The 19,145-nt window shown below is 40.6% G+C and overlaps 1 protein-coding gene across 8 annotated transcripts in view; it reads right to left on the minus strand.

The window, feature by feature from the left end:
* The window catches only part of ATP8A1 (ATPase phospholipid transporting 8A1), a 252,441-nt gene that overhangs the window by 118,046 nt on the left and 115,250 nt on the right, over nt 1-19,145 (minus strand). For all 8 annotated transcript variants that reach the window (XR_007137501.1, XM_047798800.1, XM_047798799.1 and 5 more), the window contains 3 exons: nt 17,321-17,390; nt 9,988-10,072; nt 6,433-6,572 (listed from right to left, as the gene is read on the minus strand). Coding sequence is in view for 7 of the 8 variants with exons in the window: in XM_047798800.1 (XP_047654756.1) it covers nt 6,433-6,572; nt 9,988-10,072; nt 17,321-17,390 (295 nt within the window). In the remaining variant the exon portion in view is untranslated. The remainder of the gene's footprint in view (nt 1-6,432; nt 6,573-9,987; nt 10,073-17,320; nt 17,391-19,145) is intronic.

The following is a 19,145-nucleotide window of genomic DNA, read 5'->3' on the forward strand; positions in this document are numbered from 1 at the left end:
ATGGTCCCTCTTCTCATGAGGCTTCAACCTAGTGGAACATATATATGAATTGTGAATTACAAAATCTGTGTATTTAAGACACAGTGTTGCTATCTGACTCAAAAGGGGGCTAGATGCCGCCAGAATTATAGCTTTCTGATTACTCCTAAGTTAAAAAATCATCTTCTCTGACCCAAATTAATTTAAAAAAAAACTTTAGCAGATAAAAGTATTGGGTAAGTTTTCATTTTTTAAAAAAAAAGCATATTTTGCAATCTATGCCTCATAAGAAGAGAAGAAGAAACAGTTTCATCACCAGGGGAATACTGTTTTAATCACTGCCCAATCCAGACAGGTACTGCATCTACTCTGTTTTCTGTAATGCTTAAGATATTCTGCTTTCATAAACATCAGAAGTGATGTGAAGGTAATTTATGCAATGCTAAGATATAATTGCATTTTCCTATTGAAGCAAATAAATATAAAATTTTTTCAAAGACTCTATTTACCTTCTGAAGGCATACCTTCATATTTCAACCAATGGTTTAATTATAAACATCTCCCCCCATAAGGTAAGATCAGAGTCCTCTGTTCTACTAATTTTCAAAGGAACCCAGCAGCAGCGTATGAATATGAGGCAAAAAATTTATGTCTTAGAAATAAATGTGAAGTGGCAGATCAAAGAAGAGGAGAAATTTCAGAGAAGCAAGTGTTAATACAGCATAAAGCTTCTTAATTATTGTTGCTTACTTGCAATTTTTTCCCTGACCAAATGCAAATAAATGAATTCTTAATTTTAAAAATCATCTGATATTTAAAAATATAGACCAACAAGATAAGTGGTTTTAAAATCTAAAATTAGCCGTGGGAGCGGCCCAAAGAAATAGCAAAAAAAAAAAAAAAAAACTAAAATTACAAGTCCAAATACATTGTCTTTGAAAAGAAAGAGGCTAACGAAGGTAAAACAGGTCAAGTGCACTGACTGACAGAATGAGACAAGTGCAAATTCTCACAAGTGGTGACGAAGAGAGACAAAGAGGTGTCTGTGTCCACAGAACTCAAGTGATGCTACAATTCTCTTCCTCAAACTGGGTCGAGACAACGCAAGTATCTGATGTGATTCTGATAATCCCTGTTGCATTTTAACTAGGTGAGTCTTCTTGGTCCTGAACGATTTGGGCTTCCTGAGAATAAATGTCACCTTCTTGACCTTTATTTAGTAATAGAAAAGAGATGTTTCAGAAACATCTTGAGGAGTTCCCGTTGTGGCGCAGTGGTTAACGAATCCGACTAGGAACCATGAGGTTGCAGGTTTGATTCCTGGCCTTGCTCAGTGGGTTAACGATCCGGCGTTGCCGTGAGCTGTGGTGTAGGTCGCAGATGTGGCTTGGATCCTGTGTTGCTGTGGCTCTGGCGTAGGCTGGCAGCTACAGCTCCAATTAGACCCCTAGCCTGGGAACTTCCATATGCCACGGGAGTGGTCCAAGAAATGGCAAAAAGACAAAATAAATAAATAAATAAATAAATAAATAAATAAAATAAAATAAAGGGATCGCCATTTAGTTTAAAAAAAAAAAAAGAAACATCTTGAAACAACGCATAGTATTAGAACTGATTTTTTTTTTTTTTTTGAATCCTGAAGCGTTTACCATCTGAATGCAAGTGTTGGAGCCCAAACTGTACAACCTTGTGGCAGAGATGTTGATGCTATTTTATGGATGAAGGTAAAAGTCCTAAATTCTCTAAATGTGACTGTCCTGGGGGAGAGCCCTATCTGGGGCACTTTTTCAAATCTTCCACCTCCTCTCTCCTGTCATTTACCCAAGAAGTGAAGGGGGCATTCAAGAGCTCAGACGTGCTGGGTACAAGAGTAACAAAGCACTGTGCCAAGGGACAGATGTCATTAGCTGCTTGGACCTTCCTGGCCTATTTGGATATGTTTTCAGCCTAGGCTAGGAATTACAGTCTCTGAGGGAAAAAGGCTCTAACTAAATTCTGAAAGCTGAATTACTTGTCTGAGCAAACACTGGAGGGATAGCACAGAGAGTAGGGTTTAAAAGGACACTCTTAATCATAACATTTCACTTATTTTGTGACATATTAAAAATGCATCCCTGTTTTCAGGAAAAGCTCTCCAAATCTTTCACATTTTGAATAGTCTTTAATGTAATGCCATTAAGGGGTCAGTGGCATTTTGCATCAGTAATTCGAGTATGTCCAGAAACATCTTGTATATGACCACAGGATGGTCTGATGTTTTGTTGAAAAGTGTGGGAAAATGCCTGCAGTAATTTGGAGAAGCACCTTTTCTAAAAGTTTCACACACAGATAGAATTTTATCTTGTTTCCAAACTGTGCTCCATGGGGCCCCAGAGTCCTGAAATGGATCATGATGAGGGCAAGGGTCTGAGTGGAGGACCAATTAGGGGTTTCTCTCTACTCCTTCATTTGCTAAGCAGAGCAGCTCTGCTTTTGTATATTACATATACATATGTAATATGTTATATCATGTAATATTGTATAATATATATCACACACATAATATATGTACTTATTATATATTATATATAGTAATTTTGTGATAATTATGCACAATTATATACAAAATTATATAATAACATAATATACAAAATATATGTATGTATATTCAGACAATATTTCATTTGGAAAATGGGTTCTGCTCTAAAAAAAAGAGACTTGAAAACCACTCAGTTTAAAAGTCACTCTCTTACATGCTAAATCTAATATTGTGGTTTATACAGAAAATAGATCCCAATTACGTAAAAAATAGACTACATAATAGACAAGACTCATTTAAAGCAGCCGAGAAGGAAGCCAAAATGGATGGGCCTAGGACTATGACAACTGAATTGAGAATTGAGATGACAGGCAGGCAGACACTGTGCTGACACCTTGAAACCCACCTGACTAGGATGTATGGTCATAGCACCCCCCTAACCCCGAGGAACACTAGCCCCAGCTGATTTGAACAAAGAATAGATGCTCAGACCAAGGAACCAGATGTGCTCTCGCCCTGGCTCTAGATCTATGAACAACCCCACAGCCCTCAAATGATCAGAGCTGGGAAGATTATTACTCAGAAAAACAGATTTTAGTTGCAGAGATCCCCTCAGTGTCATTGTGCCTATTATTTTTCTTTTAAAGACACCTCAGCTCGCCTTTAACTGGTAAGATAATCTTGGAGGCTCATTTCAAAAGTTACCACCTCTCTGAAAGCTTCCTTTGGTCCAAGTCTGTGGGTCACTCCTAGATTTCCTGGAGGAATTCGTTCTGACCATGACCACTTCCTTAGCTGTGCATCCCTGATACCTAGCATCTATTAACCACTTAATGAAATGTAACTAAGCTAATAACTGAAATAAACTATGTTTTCAGGGGTAGGGATGGATGTAGAAAATCAGTCCTTATATGGAACATGCTGGTTGGACAAGGGAACTAATTTCTTCACCTGATTTTTCAATAAAAATTAGCATGGCTCATCACAAAGTAAAGAGGAATTAGCTATAAATTCTCTTTTTCATTTATTTTAGGAAAGAGGTAGTCATAAAGGAAGCTTCTGTATCTGTAAACTAAAAATATACACATACACATAATGGGTTTCCCCAGGCAACTTAAATTTCAATGTGACTCACGATCGCCATCTGCTGGGAGAAAGGCTGAACATCTACCTTAGTGACGGAAGTCAAAATTTAGTAACAGATATGAAACACACAAACACACACAACCGTTAAACCTATAAAATCAAATCTATAAACTTTAGGATGTTCACAGAAAAAATTTTAAGCACATTAAACATTCAACTCCAGAATTTGCTACAGCATGCTTCAAGTAAGGAACAAAATTTAATGGTTAGAATTCATTTAATTTTTTTTTTTTTTTTTGGTCATTCTAGGGCCACACCTGCGGCATACGGAGGTTCCCAGGCTAGGGGTCCAATCGGAGCTGTTGCTGCTGGCCTACGCCAGAGCCACAGCAACACGGGATCCGAGCCGCGTCTGCGACCTACACCACAGCTCACAGCAACGATGGATCCTTAACCCACTGAGCAAGGCCAGGGATCGAACCCACAACCTCATGGTTCCTAGTCGGATTCGTTAACCACTGAGCCACAACGGGAACTCCTAAAATATTTTTATAGTCAGTTATTATACATTAGTTCCAGCATTGCCACAGGGGAAACAGGCTAGATTATATTCAGGCTGTGTAGGAAAGAAGATAGGAGAAAAAGAATCATTTCCAAACAGATTAATTTTTTTTTAATGTCAGTCACAAAAGAGTAAGAAAAGCCAAAGATTAAAAATCAATACCGTTAATGCTATTTCAAAATAATACATGACTTTGGCTGGAGATACTGAAACAGATTATGGTCAGGGCCTCATAAACAAAATATTATTTTATTTAACTACATAATATCCCAAAGATGTGATCACATATAAGCATGTTAGAAAAGAAAGGGAGAGGGAGAGGAAGTCAGTAAGTGGATTGATAACAGGTCCCTGCGGTGTGGGCACATCTTAAATTGGTGATGGTGGAGGTGGTGGGGTTTATCAAGTTGGAAAGTATCAAACGTGCTATCATGAGCCTTCTGGGAAATAAGGAGGACACAAAGTAAGTTCAAATGTAAGGGAGAGAGAAGAAACAAACCAGCTTCTTCTCCTTTTTTTTTTGTCTTTTGGGCTTTTTAGGACCACACCGGCGGCATGTGGAGGTTCCCAGGCCAGGGGTCCAGTCAGAGCTGTAGCTGCTGGCCTACACCAGAGCCACAGCAACACCAGATCTGAGCCATGTCTGTGACCTACACCACAGCTCATGGCAACGCCAGATCCTTAACCCACTGAGCAAGGCCAGGGATCGAACTCGCAACCTCATGGTTCCTAGTTCGATTCGTTTCCACTGCGTCATGACAGGAAGTCCCAAACCAGCTTCTAATGGGATTGCAATCTACTGAGGGGACAGGGGACAGTGTCTGCAGTCACATAGGACAACTTCATAACAGAGAAAAGTGCCCACAGCTGGAGCACCCCACTCCCACAGTATCCAAAAGGGAGGGCATGTGGGGAGAGGAAGGAGGAAAAAGACCAGGGAGGCATCCGTGATGCTGGCTATCATTCAAGACAGGTAGTACCAGGAAGTACGTTGTTTGAGAAAGCAGAAGGAAAACCATGTCAGCCTTTTTCACCTGACAGCAAGACCCAGTAAACTGTAGTGAGCAGACAAGCTGGATTCTACACCTTAGACCCATGAGTGCCGTTGAAGGAATTATATAACTAGGAAGTTATTTAATGCGAAGGTAAAGATTAGAATGAAGATACTTGAGGGGCTGAGAGCATGAACTCTGGAGCCAGAGGGAGAATTCGGGCTCACCCTCTGGGAGCTGAGTAACCTCAGCCACGTTACATAACCTCTCTGGTGCCTTGATTTCTTCATCTGCACAGCTCGGTAATTAACAGCACCTCCCTCAAAGGGATGCTGTGGAGATTAAATAGGTTAATAGACTCGGGTGCTACAAACAGCCCTCGGCAGCGAAGGACAACGTAAAAATGTTTGCTAGTCTTCATGCAGGAGGCAAGACCTCTTGCTATTTATGTACTATCAGCCATAGTGTATCCATCACTTTTTGGCTGAACAGCCTTGGTTTCTCTATCAGTAAAATGAGGATATTTACAGTCGTGGCAGAGATGACGAAGGTACGTAAGTGAACAACGGCCAGGTCTAAGCACTGCACGGTTCACGTATACATTTTTTACTATTCATATGGCGTCACACAAGCTGTGTATTTATTATGTTATTTGCTATTACACATTATATGCCTTTGCCACCTGTATGTACACATGCATGTGTGTGCACCTGTGTGTCTGGGGAGGGGGCATATCTTCAGTGATGCAGATGCAATGGAAACCTGGGCAAGGAGATTGCTAGATGAGCCTACATTTGACCTAAAATTGTGAAAAGATTGAAGACCCATTCAAAGTAACTCCAGAGACTTTTCAGCAAAAACATGAAGTGCTGCCAGGGCTTAGACCAGAGGAGATTCAACAGTTAGTGTTGTGTCAAGACATTTCTCTCTCTCTCTTTCTTTTTTTTTGCCTTTTTTTTTTTTTTTTTTTGCTTTTTAGGGCCATACCCATGGCATATGGAGGTTCCCAGGCAAGGGGTCCAACTGGAGCTGCAGCTGCTGGCCTACAGTATAGTCACAGCAACACCGAGCTGAGTCTGCAACCTATATACCACAGCTTTCGGCAACGCTGGATCCTTAACCCACTGAGCGAGGCCAGGGATCGAACCTGCAACCTTATGGTTCCTAGTCAGATTCATTTCTGCTGCACCACAACAGGAACTCCAAGATCTGTTATTTTTACTGGCCTCTTGAATCAAGACTGAAGTTTTCTGGAAACCAGTCTTTCTGGATGAGCAAAACAGTCTTCCACGTACCTTTTCAATTAACTCGTAGCTCTCTTCCAGTTTGAGCAGCCTGTTCTGCACAGACGTGGATGCGCGCTGATAGACGGCTCGCCACTCCTGGAAGTCACTCTCAGAAATCTCAGCCACAGCAAAACATAAAGTTCTTAACCCTGCAGAAAGGCAGCACATGCCCGGCATCAAATGAAATTTTGTTCAGAAGTCCAACACTTCCGTTTTTATTTCACAAAGTCTCCTTTCAAACACTCTGATTCAGTTTAAACAATATGTTAAAGTTTGATTCACATTTAAATGGAGCCGTAGTGTCAGATACTCCCCTAGCCTTTAAAACTGGCACCTGGCTTCCAATTCCCCAGCTCTTTCAACCCATCCTCCACGCCTGGAGTAACTTTTCTAAAATCCTAATCTTATCAGGTTATTCCTTTGCTTGAAATCTTTTCATCATTTCCTAGCATGAAATCCCAAACCTTGGAGTTCCCACTGTGGCTCAGCAGGTTAAGAACCTAATATAGTGTCTGTGAGGATGCAGGTCTGATCCCTGGCTTCGCTCTGTGGGTTAATGATCTGCCGTTGCTGCAAGCTGCTGAATAAGTCCCAAATGCAGGTCAGATCTGGCATTGCAGCTGCAGCTCCAATTCGATTCCTAGCCAGGAACTTCCATATGCTGGCAGGTGTGGCCCTAAAAAGGGGGGGGAGGTGTCTCCAAAACCTGGCTCAGTCACTACACATCAATTGTCTTCTACCTCATTCTTTGTCACTCACTTTCCCTAGTAGGATCTTTGCACAAACGGAACACTTTTCTATTCCATTCTCTTCTGTTCCCCCTCTGCTGCCTGCCTTGCATTTACTCTAGGACTCTGTTCTTCAAATCACCTCTTTGAAGCATTCTCCTCTCATGGAGACTCTACAGGCAGAAACCCCCAACACTCCAATGATGTGAATGACAGTGTGTCATATTGTTTTTCTTGTGATCTCCTAAATTAGCTTGAGGCTCCCGGTGGGCAGGGTCCCAGAGTTCTTCATACCTGCCACTCCAGTGCTGAGCACAGTGGCTGCTGGCTCATCATAGCAGCTTCACAGATGCTTAGGGAGAAAAGAAGGAAGGGGCCCTAATGGGGTCCATTGGGAGGGCCCCTTCCTCTCACTGGGATTTATTACTGCTCTCTTACCACTGAATTTGTAGGATTAAGAGTTTAAAAAATTGAGGGATAACGACAAAAAAAAAAAAAAAAAATCCACCAGAAACGCCCTAGGAAGACAATCCAAGCTGACGTTTGAAGTGACCTACTTCCAGTGCTTGGTGCCTGTCAATTTTGTAACTCCCTTGGAGGCTACCCTCAGCCAGAAAAAATGTGATGGGCTGTAAGAAGGAAGAGGTGAAAACACTGGCCAGCCACGATAAATGCAGTTAACGAGGTTCCCAAGAAGACAATGTTCTCGTGCAAGGTCATTAAGCTCTCAGAATAATTAGGTGCTAGTGATCTGAAGTCAAATAAAATATGGCCAAGACCATGTCGGAAAAAGAAGCAAAGAACACAGGACATCGAGTGCCCAGAGGCCTCCATCTCCCCAGAAAGGAGTAGGGTTGTCTGCTGCCAGATCCCTACAACTTATATCTTTGGGGCCTTATTAGGACATGTTTTTCTTTTCCGGAAACTTGGCTGGAGACTTACTCTGGGGTAGCTGAGGAGTACCAGCCTGGACCCACCTAGGGCCAAGAGACCAGGGTAGAGGTGGACGCCCAGCAATGGAATCTGTCCAGGAGCTGGAATATCTTCACCACCACAATTAGAGAGGAGGAGGAGGTGCCCCTAATTCCCCTCCGCCTCCAAAAGGAACCCAAGCTGGGTGCCAGGTAGGTTGTACCTGCCAAGCCCCCCAGAAGTTGCACCTCACGGAACCCGAACTCCAGGAAACCCCTGGGACTCCATGCTCTTCCATTCTGGGGGGAAGAAATGGGGGAACGTTCTTGATGTCCCTGCTTTTCAAAGTCTGGTGCTTTTAAAAAAAAGTTCCTATCTTTTTGCAGCTTGGATTAAGAGGGAAAGGATTTGATCTGAGGTCAGGCCTGGTGCCACTGGCAACAGTTCCGTCAGAAGCAGACAAGAGTGAAAGCTTAGATGGGAGATTCAGATACAGCACTGGCCACTTTTGTCAAGTGTAGAGATAGGATTCTCTAAGTTCTTGTCCAACCCTAAGGCTGAACAACTCTCACTTCCTTTCATCTCATCTAGATCATCTCCCTATACTATATTCCAGGATGATCTAAGAGTTACCATGGATTCTGACGTTGTATGCAGAGCTTATTAGCATGCGGCTGGGGCTTCATAAAAAGTCCTGGGTTGAAAATAATTTTCATAGTTACAGAGGTTTGTTTATTTCATCTTTTTCTTAGGTTAGAACATCCATTTCTATGACTCTTGTTTCTTTCCTGCTGCATTACTTGAGATTTAAAGTATTTAGACTTAAACGGTATCCATTCTAAAGAGAAAACTGGAGTTCCTGCGGTGGAGCAGTGAGTTAAGAATCCCACTGCAGTGGCTCAGACTGCTGCAGAGGTGTGGGTTTGATCACTGGCCCAGCGCAGTGGGTTAAAGGATCCAGTGTTCACAGATCACAGTTGTGGCTTAGATTCAGTCTCTGGCCCGGGAACTTACACATGCAGTGGATGAAGCCATAAAAAGAAATTTAAAAAAAAAAAAAAAAAAAGCAAAACAGACTTACAGCCTCCACACCCCCTAAAAGGTAGAGATGATGCTTCCAAAAATTTTAATAAATACAGGAAAGCAAAATAAAAATAATGGTTGGAAACAGCAAAGAGCAGAACTGAAATTATCAATATGTATTGTTATTTTATTTTAAGAATGTCTTAGTAAAATAATAACAATGACCCTATAAGGTATTAGTAGTATATGATTTCTTTCATTTTATTATTTTTTATTTTTTAATGATTTTTATTTTTTCCATTATAGTCAGTTTATAGTGTTCTGTCAATTTCTACTGTATAGCAAAGTCACACATATATACGCATCCTTTTTCTCACATTATCCTTCATCATGTTCCATCATGTTACTAGATATAGTTCCTTGTGCTATACAGCAGGATCTCATTGCTTATCCACTCCAAATGCATGATTTCTTTTATTTTAATGCTTTATTGCCATATTATACTCATCTATAAAATAATAGCAATGACCCTATAAGATATTAGTAGTATATGATTTCTTTTTTTCGTCTTTTTTTTGTTGTTGTTGTTGTTGTTGCTATTTCTTGGGCTGCTCCCGCGGCATATGGAGGTTCCCAGGCTAGGGGTTGAATCGGAGCTGTAGCCGCCGGCCTACGCCAGAGCCACAGCAACGCAGGATCCGAGCCACGTCTGCAACCTACACCACAGCTCATGGCAACGCCGGATCGTTAACCCACTGAGCAAGGGCAGGGACCGAACCCGCAACCTCATGGTTCCTAGTCGGATTCGTTAACCACTGCGCCACGATGGGAACTCCTGATTTCTTTTTTTCTTAATCATGCTTTATTGCTATATCATACTCACCTTCTATATCACACTCACCTTCTGTAGCAAACTGCTCTAAATGCTTTAGGGTAATTTCTTTGTATTTTGAAGTCTCTGCCAGCCGGTCATAAATTACAGTGTCCTGGAAAACAAACAGAAGGTATACATACACTTAAACTAAGCATTCTGAGTTGGTGATAAAGTTAATGATGCCAACACTATTAGCAGCAAATAAGTATTAAATAAAATCAATATCAATCACTTTTAGCATTAGTGTTGAAGCACAAAATATTTTTCCCTAATAATACTGTTTCCCTTACGACGCTAAGAATTAAGGTTCTAGTCCTATATTCTCATCTTTCTCCCTTTTGAATAAATCCATAGTTATGCCAATATTCAAAATCCCATATTCTAGGAGTTCCCTAGTGGCCTAGCACTTAAGGATCTGTGTTCTTACCACTGTGGTGCGGGTTTGATCCCCGGCTTGGGAATTTCTGCATGCCTCAGGGATAGACAGAAAAAAAAAGGTCTCGGAGTTCCCTTTATGGCTCAGTGGTTAACAAACCCGACTAGGGTCCATGAGGATGTGGGTTCAATTCCTGGCCTTGCTCAGTGGGTCAAGGATCTGGCATAACTGCGAGCTGTGGTGTAGGTCGCAGATGTGGCTTGGATCCTGCAATGCTGTGGCTGTGGTGTAGGCCGGCAGCTAAAGCTCTGATTCGACCTCTAGCCTGGGAACTTCCATATAACATAGGTGCAGCCCTAAAAAGACAAAACAAAAAAAACTCACATTCTATCAATATTTTACTCACATCTGATGTGCTGCAATATCTCCTCCAACCCCTGAAGATTTTGCTGAACTCCGTGGTATTCTTTAAAGGAGCATGGGCCAGCACTCAAAAAGTTTGGGAGGAGTTCCCATTGTGGCTCGGGCAGGTTACGAACCTGACTAGTGTCCATGAGGATGCAGGTTCAATCCCTAACCTTGCTCAGTGAGTTAAGGATCCAGCGTTGCTGTGAGCTGTGCTGTAGGTTGCAGACATGGCTTGGAGCAGGTGTTGCTGTGGCTGTGACATAGGCTGGCAGCTGCAGCTCCAATTCGACCCCTAGCCTGGAAACTTCGGTATGCCACAGGGGCGGCCCTGAAAAGCAAAAAACAAAACAAAACAAAAAACAAACAAAAAGTTTGGGAAATGCTGGACTGAACAGAGCTAAAGAGCTTGCAAACTATTGCTTTTAGAGTGGATTAGCAATGAGATCCTGCTGTGTAACACTGAGAACTATATCTAGTTACTTATGACAGAGCATGATAACGGGAGAAAAAAGAATGTATATGTGTATGTGTAACTGGTCACCATGCTGTACAGTAGAAAAAAAAATTGTATTGGGGAAATAACAATAAAAAAAAAAAAGAGCTTGCCCTGCTGCAGTATATCTGAGAGCCTTTAAAATGCTAATGTGCACAGTGGTTCTGAGGGGGTGGTATGGTATATGCCCCAAAGTCACCCACTACCGAACCTTTCAGGGCTTAGGGCATCTTTATGGTGCTGGGGCTCACACAAGAACAAACTTTGAGAAACACAGGTCTAAATCCTTGAAGTGGGCAGGTGGGGATAGCAGGGAGAATTCTGCACAAACCTATTACCTTACACTGAATATTTCTGATTGTGTCACTTTAGCTTTAAGACTCACTGTACTTAGTCTATAAAATTAAATTATCAGATTATCTTGAAAGTCCCTTTCAGCTTTAACTTTATGCATCAGTATGTTTCTCAATTTTTGCCCCTTTATAAATTGCCTATTGTTCTTTTAGTGATTTCTTTGGCTTGGGTTTAATGTTTTAAGAGTTTTTGTACTTGGCCTTCATGGTTTTATTAGACCAGGAAAAAATAAATCATTTACCTGCAATTACTTTCTCAGTGGTATTACCCATTTTGGGGGTCTCCAGTCCCAGGGCTGAGGTTTGGAAGCAGACTAATGGAGTATGATTTAGAACCCTTGAGAGAAACAGAACTTAGTGACCTCAGAACAGATGGAATAGTCCAGACTCCAATTATGAATTTCTTTTCATTTTTCAGTGGTGGAAGGGGAAGGGGCCGCCTAGCAAAAGGAAATGATAATTTCCCTTTGTGGCTCCTTTCTGAGAATGAAAGGTGTAACTTACAACCTCTATTTTTTCCCAGAGGCTATTGAAATTTTCAATGAAATTAAAACAGGCCATTTTAAAACTAAGAACAAAGTTTAAAGACGTTAAAATCATGAAAACAAAAGTTAGGTGATAAGTAATAAAGCTAGGGAGATTAAATTCTGCATTGCCCTTAAGCATTCTAGTGGGAAGTAACTGACTAGGGGAATTTTCTACCGTTTTTAATAGTATCAAGGAAAGCAGGGAACCGAATGTGGCTTTCTGCATGAATTGTTGAGTATGTTTTAAATCACAGTCACAATTGGCCATGCCTACAAGTGAACAATAAATACATATACTTTTCACCCAAACTATCTTTCATTTGTTCAGATGGCTACAATACATGTTTGACACATGGTTAGGAAGCAAAAAAAGTTTCTTCACAGGAAGGCGTGTGTATCCCCTAGGATCAGAGGTAGAATCGACAAAGCTTACTTTTACAGAAAATCCAAAGGGGGTTTATTTATCTAGTGTCTCAATCCTTGTCAAGGCAAAAGTGAAAAATCGGCACGGTGGGGTGATAGTGTTGGAGAGGCATGGCCATCAGATTATAGTCCTTTATGTGAAGGGCTTCACATTTTGAGAAGAATTTCCTGATTATGAACTTATCTTTGGTAAATTTTCATTCAAAGCACTGTTTTCTTGTCATCTTTTCGGATCCAGTGCTGCTCTGTCCTCACCTACAGTGCTTTGTACATGGCAAGTGTTCTCCAAATACGTGTGTAATGGATAAGACACTTGGTGTAATTCTCAGTTATCCCCCCATTTCACTTGTCTGGAATACTGCATTATATAATCTCATCAATTGAAGAAGAGGTATGCAATGAAATGCAAGAATCAACAATAATGAGGTACCAAGTAGGAAAAAAAAAAAGGTCTTACATAATGACTTATCTAAGCACTGGCATTTATTCTGATGTCATGTAGATAATCCTGCTATAAATTAGTAAATTACCATCAAGGAACCTGACCTTGTTGTCAGGTTAAACACCAAGTTGAGACTGACCTGCTGCATGAAGCTGGGGCTGCAATGTCTGCTAAAGACATTAGACACATCTATAGCTCAATTTCGACAAACATTTTCTGTGTTCACATATGCCCTTCAGAATTATCTGTACTTTGCCTCTCAAGTGGTGGTGAGATGAACTGTTAGAAATAACTAATCTCAGATGTGGTCTTTTTTGCATATGACACATTTTTATTTAGAAGGTATTCAATGACATTTTCAGTCAATTTAAGGTCCCTAAAGGATTAAGCATATTAGTCAAGTTTCTAATTTCTCCTCTGGTATATGAGTATTGGAGTAGGATTTTTACTTTCTTGAATAAATTTTTATGCATGTAAATGTAACTTTTCCTAAAATGGCTACTATGGTCTACATAAACTGTGTATTGTATACTTCCCTTTTTTTTCCCCACTTAAAAACTAACAAAGCAAGACATTGCCAAAAATCTGGAAAAAAGAAAAATAAGTTGTCCACAAAGACACACACACACACAGACATATAGAGCCATCATCTCGTTGTGAGATACTCTAGATGAACTCTTCAGTACCATCTTCCTTCTCTCACTCCATCAATTCTGCCCGTCTAGAGCTTCTTTCACTTGATGTTTTTTTCTTAAGTTTATTTATGATCTCTATTTTATCTTACATATACCCCATTCCTACCCCCCAAATTTCTTTTTGATTAAAAATAACTGTAATTTCTTTATCATGTCTTTGTCCAAAGCGTTTACACAGGTGATTTCATTTGGGGTGAATTCATTCTCCAGTGGCTTATATGCTCGGTCTCTGGCAAGAGATTTCCTCATCTGTCTCTAAGTTTTGCTCTTGCTCTATCCCTCTGCATGCGTTCTGATCTAGTGGTTTTATGTTCCCCCCTTCCCCCTACAGGGGCTTGCAGGAGGCTTTCCTCAGCCCTTCTCTTGATGAGGAAGCTCATCACTATCTTAGGTTTTAAAGAGGGGAGGCTGGCTCCCATCTGCATTTTACAGAAAGTACTATTTGTGCCCATGGTTCTACAGAAATCAAACTCCAGACCTTGCTCCCTGATTCCAAACTCAGGGTCTGGGACTCCTACCTGTCTGAGCTTAAGACTTCAGTTCAGTGTACCACTTGATCTTCTATTCCTATTTTTGTCTACATCTTTCTGTTTCTTCTTTATACTATATCCGTCACAGCCATGATTTTGGAATTGAAGAGCTACATAAAAAGTATGAACAGGCTATGCTACCTTGACTGGAAAGTATTCTTGATGACTTCTTAGCTAACTTTCATTACGAAAGTATTCTGTTGCACTTGTCACTGTTGGTTATTCACTCTACCTAGGAATCAAGTCTCCTCAGGCTTTCCTCCAAATTTCAACTTCCTTCCTGAACCCTCTACTTTTCATACTGAAAAGAGAGGACCCTCCTTCTCTTTTCATGAAATATTTTATTCATATGAGATCTAATCATTTCCTTGTTTTTAATTTCCAGCTATACTTCCAACTCCTAAATCTGCATCAGCACCCACGTATCTTCCACTGTGAAATTCAGGTAACTCTGCTTTATGGCCCAGACATAGCTCCCAATCCTTTATCTTAGTATGTGGTATCACTTAGTCTATTCAGTTAGCCGAACGCTGTTGATAATCCTAGATCATCTTTGCTCTCTTCACCTACACATAAACGATAAGTCCTACATTTCTGTCCTCTTAATCCTCTCTCCAGTTGTCTTCATTGATAAGGTTTAAATCCTTATCAACTTTGATCTGGACTATAGTCAACAGCTTCAACTGGTAACCCTTGATGCATCTCTTTGCTGCTTTAAATCATCTCCTAAATGGCATCAGAATGATCCAGGAAAAAGGGTGAAGGTCTTGAGCATAACTGCCACTTTTCCAGCCTCCCATTCTGCTGTTCCCTATCACACTACATGCAGTTCTCAAATGGACCTTACTGTTTTACGTTTATGCCTTCTCAGTGTTCAATCACATTTCATAGTCAACTGGGGAGTGGAGGGGAATAATATAATAGGCAAGTTAATATATGCAAACTCTCTCTGTAATTATTCAAAAAGGAAGTTCAATATTTTTACTTTTTATTCAATGCTTTAATTCCCCAAAGTTTCTAGCTAGATTACTTAAAACTTAGAAAAACATAGATTGGGGATGGTTAATCTGGACACATAAAAACCATTTAAAGTGGGAGGGCTTAAGGGCTTTCTTTCCTTCATTCTTTCTTCCTTTCTTTTTCTTTTTTCTTTTTTTTTGCTTTTTAGGGCTACACCTGCAATGTATGGAGATTCCCAGGCTAGGGGTTGAATGGGAGCTACAGCTGCTGGCCTACGCCACAGCCACATCAGATCTGAGCCACGTCTGCAGCCTACACCACAGCTCACAGCAACACCAGATACTTAACCTACTGAGTGAGGCCAGGGATCGAACCTGCAACCTCATGGTTCCTAGTCGGATTCGTTTCCGCTGTGCCACGATGGGAACTCCATTAAGGGGTCTTTTTATTACCTTATCAGTGACTGTTATCACTGGGATGCAGGAGACCTTTATAATATACATGAATATTGTATCTTAATCTTTTCTTTGTATACATTTCCCTATTTTTAAGCTCCTGGCCAGTCGTGGGTCATATCTTCCTAACCCCTAAATCCAGTTCAAAGTCTAGTAGATAAAATGAGCACAGCAAATAAATGTTAGATGTTTGAATCAACAACCAAAGGAATTCTAAAGCTAAATTCATGAGACATCATGAAATAATTATACCAAAATGCTTTAAAACCAAGGCATTCAAAAATTGCATTTCATTGCTTTAAAATCAAGGCACTGAAAAACATTCTCAACGGGAACTTAAATAATAAGCTTAGGTTTCCAATAAGTCCTGTCTCCAAGTTCCATGTAATAAAGCAAGGTTGTTGATTATATTTGAAATTAGAAAGTTCCAAGTGGATAAATTACCTGAATGGTCCAAGTAGACTAGATACATGGAAAGGATAATTCATAAGGCAAATACTAATTTTTTAAATACTAACTTTAACAACAACAAAGAAACAAAAGGCTCTAGTCAGCATATTTCTTATTTTTCCCTGATGTAAACATATTTCAACTAGGAAAACTCAGAATGACATATTACTATCTGTCAATATAAATGCTAATTTACTAAAGCCAACCAATAGTTAGAAATGCTGTTAAAATTAAAACAATGTAAGACAAATAATAATCACCACATGAACAAATTAGAGAAGTCATTGTGATTCAATTTTTTTTCCATTTCTATGGTCTTCAAAAAATTAGATTCAAACTGGTATAGGTCAATACACTTCTTTTTTTTGGTCTTTTTGTCTTTTTTTTTTTTTTTTGTCTTTTGAGGTCACACCCACGGCATATGGAGGTTCCCAGGCTAGGGGTCTAATTGGAGCTGTAGCCACCAGCCTATGCCAGAGCCACAGCAATGCCAGATTCGAGCTGTGTCTTCAACCTACACCACAGCTTATGGCAATGCTGGATCCTTAACCCACTGAGTGAGGCCAGGGATCGAATCTGCAACCTCATAGTTCCTAGTCAGATTCATTAACCACTGCGCCACTATGGGAACTCCTACGTTTCTAATATAACTTAAAAATATTTTCTGGGAGTTCCCGTCATGGCACAGCAGAAATGAATCTGACTAGTATCCATGAGGATGCGAGTTTGATCCCTGGCCTCACTCAGTGGGTTGGGGATGCAGTGTTGCTGTGAGCTGTGGTGTAGGTCACAGATGTGGCTCAGATCCCATGTTGCTGTGACTGTGGGGTAGGCTGGCAGCTGCAGCTCTGATTAAACCCCTAGCCTGGGACCCTCCATATGCTGAGGGTATGGCCCTAAAAAACAAACAAAAAAAACCCCAAAAAACAAAAAAAAAAACAAAAAAAATTCTTTATTTAATTGTCTAATAACCTGTTTATAAAATAAAAACCTCAAGTATTATGTATCAAAAATTGAACTTTTTCAAAGCACCAAATTTAACCAGACTTTTTCAAAGCACCAAATTTAACCAGAAGGAATTCCATATTTCACAAGAGGCTGAACACTATTACAATAAAACACCACCAAAAGTGGATGTCAGCAATTTCAGGCTAAACATCTGTGTTACATTTCCATAGCAGAACACTTAACATATACATTATAAACCATCATAAATCAAAACTGTAAAAGACCAAAATAAAAACTTACGGCTCCTTTGCAGTAAAGCCGTAACTTCCCGGATGGAGTGCGAACAATCACGGACATTCTTTTTCTTGCGCTGAAAAGAAAGAGGTTTTCCACCTTGTGTCATCATACTGAGAATATGCATCTTTCTGTTTGTCATGCTTCACATATTTTAATACTCACAGTGAAAAAGTAAATTTGACCAAATTATGAGGTCATCCCCTGGGCATCCAGTGCCTTTGAAAGTTAGATTGTGTTTTTTTTCCCGGCACCAGGGTACCATTTGCTGCCCTACAGGAATAATTTACAAAACAGCTCCCTAGAAACCTGCAAGAGTTAATACCCACCAGGGTAGAGGAAAGTTCTGGGTCAATGTTTTCAGATTAAAAAAAAAAAAATCCTTAAGCCTGTATCTTTTACAATGAACTCTATGTTATTACAGCTTTTATGAAAAAAGAGAATAATCAGTTTAAAGTACAAACCCAATCTCACATAAAGGCAAACACTAGCACTTAACCCACTTATGTCTTCACACTATCATTTTTTTTAATAATTACTAGCAAACCACTGCTGTCATGTAAAAAGCCTAATTTATATTACAAACCCTAGTTAACGAGTACAGACATTTTAACACTGTGTTGGCAATATGGGCAGATGGATAAAAATTGTTAATCAAACATACAACATCTTTCAATGCATTAGCCAACAGACTAAGTAACATTGAACAGAACAAACTACCATGGCATTCCACTGGATAAGCCTCACTTGGAACAGAGTGTGCTTTTCTGGAAGCACTCTCTCCAGAAAAAAGACTTCTCAAGTGTCTGTGTCTGTTTGTGTTACCTTATAACTAAATGTTACCTTTAGTTCTGTTGCTAAGAAAACGGAGATGAGGCCAGTGTACAGTAGCAGTTAGATACGGTGTCACAGCACACAGCCAAGAATTTCCTATAGCAATATCTAGGAACATCTAGTCCTCTCTTTCTCCATCTATAATCCCCATTGTATGAATACCTCTGATCTCCATCCCTGTGCATTAGGCCTACATTTAATCGGGGCCCCTCTGTAGTGACACTTGTGTCTTCTATGTCAGCCTATTTTTTTTTTTTTTTTTGGTCATGCTCCCAGCACATTCCCAGTCCAGGGATCGATTCTGAGCCACAGCACTGGCAACACCAAATCCTTACCCACAAGGCCACGAGGGAACCCCCTGTCTCAGTCAGCCCTTCTTGATTCATGTCTCTCTTCATCCAACTTGGATGGCATGGTCCCAGACTCATCAACTTCCTGGCTCTTTTCATCTCCTGGCAAAACTCCCCAAACTTGGGTGAACAGAAACTCTCTCTGTGGTCCATCAGAATAAATAGACATTGTGGGAGAAAAGTCCCCCAGCCACAGAGATGAGTAAACACATAGTCTCAACATCACTGGGTGTTCTGTACTGCCTTGTCACCTACTTTCTCTAGTAAGCTCTCCCTCCACCTCCCTTGCAGGACTATGAGCACCTCTCCATTCTCCAAGTCTCCAATGTGTCCTTGTCACTCCAGACCCTCAGAAGACTCCACAAGCCATCTCTATTCTTTCTGCCAAAACAATGCTGCACACGTGGAGCTTCTGCTGTGGCTCAGCAGGTTAAGAACCCAATATAGTGTCCGTGAGGATGTGGGTTTGGTCTCCGGTTTTGCTCAGTGGGTTAAGGATTCGGTGTTGCCGTGAGCTGTGGTGTAGGTCACACATGTGGCTTGGATCCCGTGTTGCTGTGGCTGTGGTGTAGGCTGGCAGCTGCAGCTCCGATTTGACGCCTAACCTGGGAACGTCCATGTGCTGCAGGTGTGGCCCTAAAAAAAAA

The sequence above is a fragment of the Phacochoerus africanus genome, chromosome 10, assembly GCF_016906955.1.
Source record: "Phacochoerus africanus isolate WHEZ1 chromosome 10, ROS_Pafr_v1, whole genome shotgun sequence".
Classification (NCBI taxonomy): domain Eukaryota; kingdom Metazoa; phylum Chordata; class Mammalia; order Artiodactyla; family Suidae; genus Phacochoerus; species Phacochoerus africanus.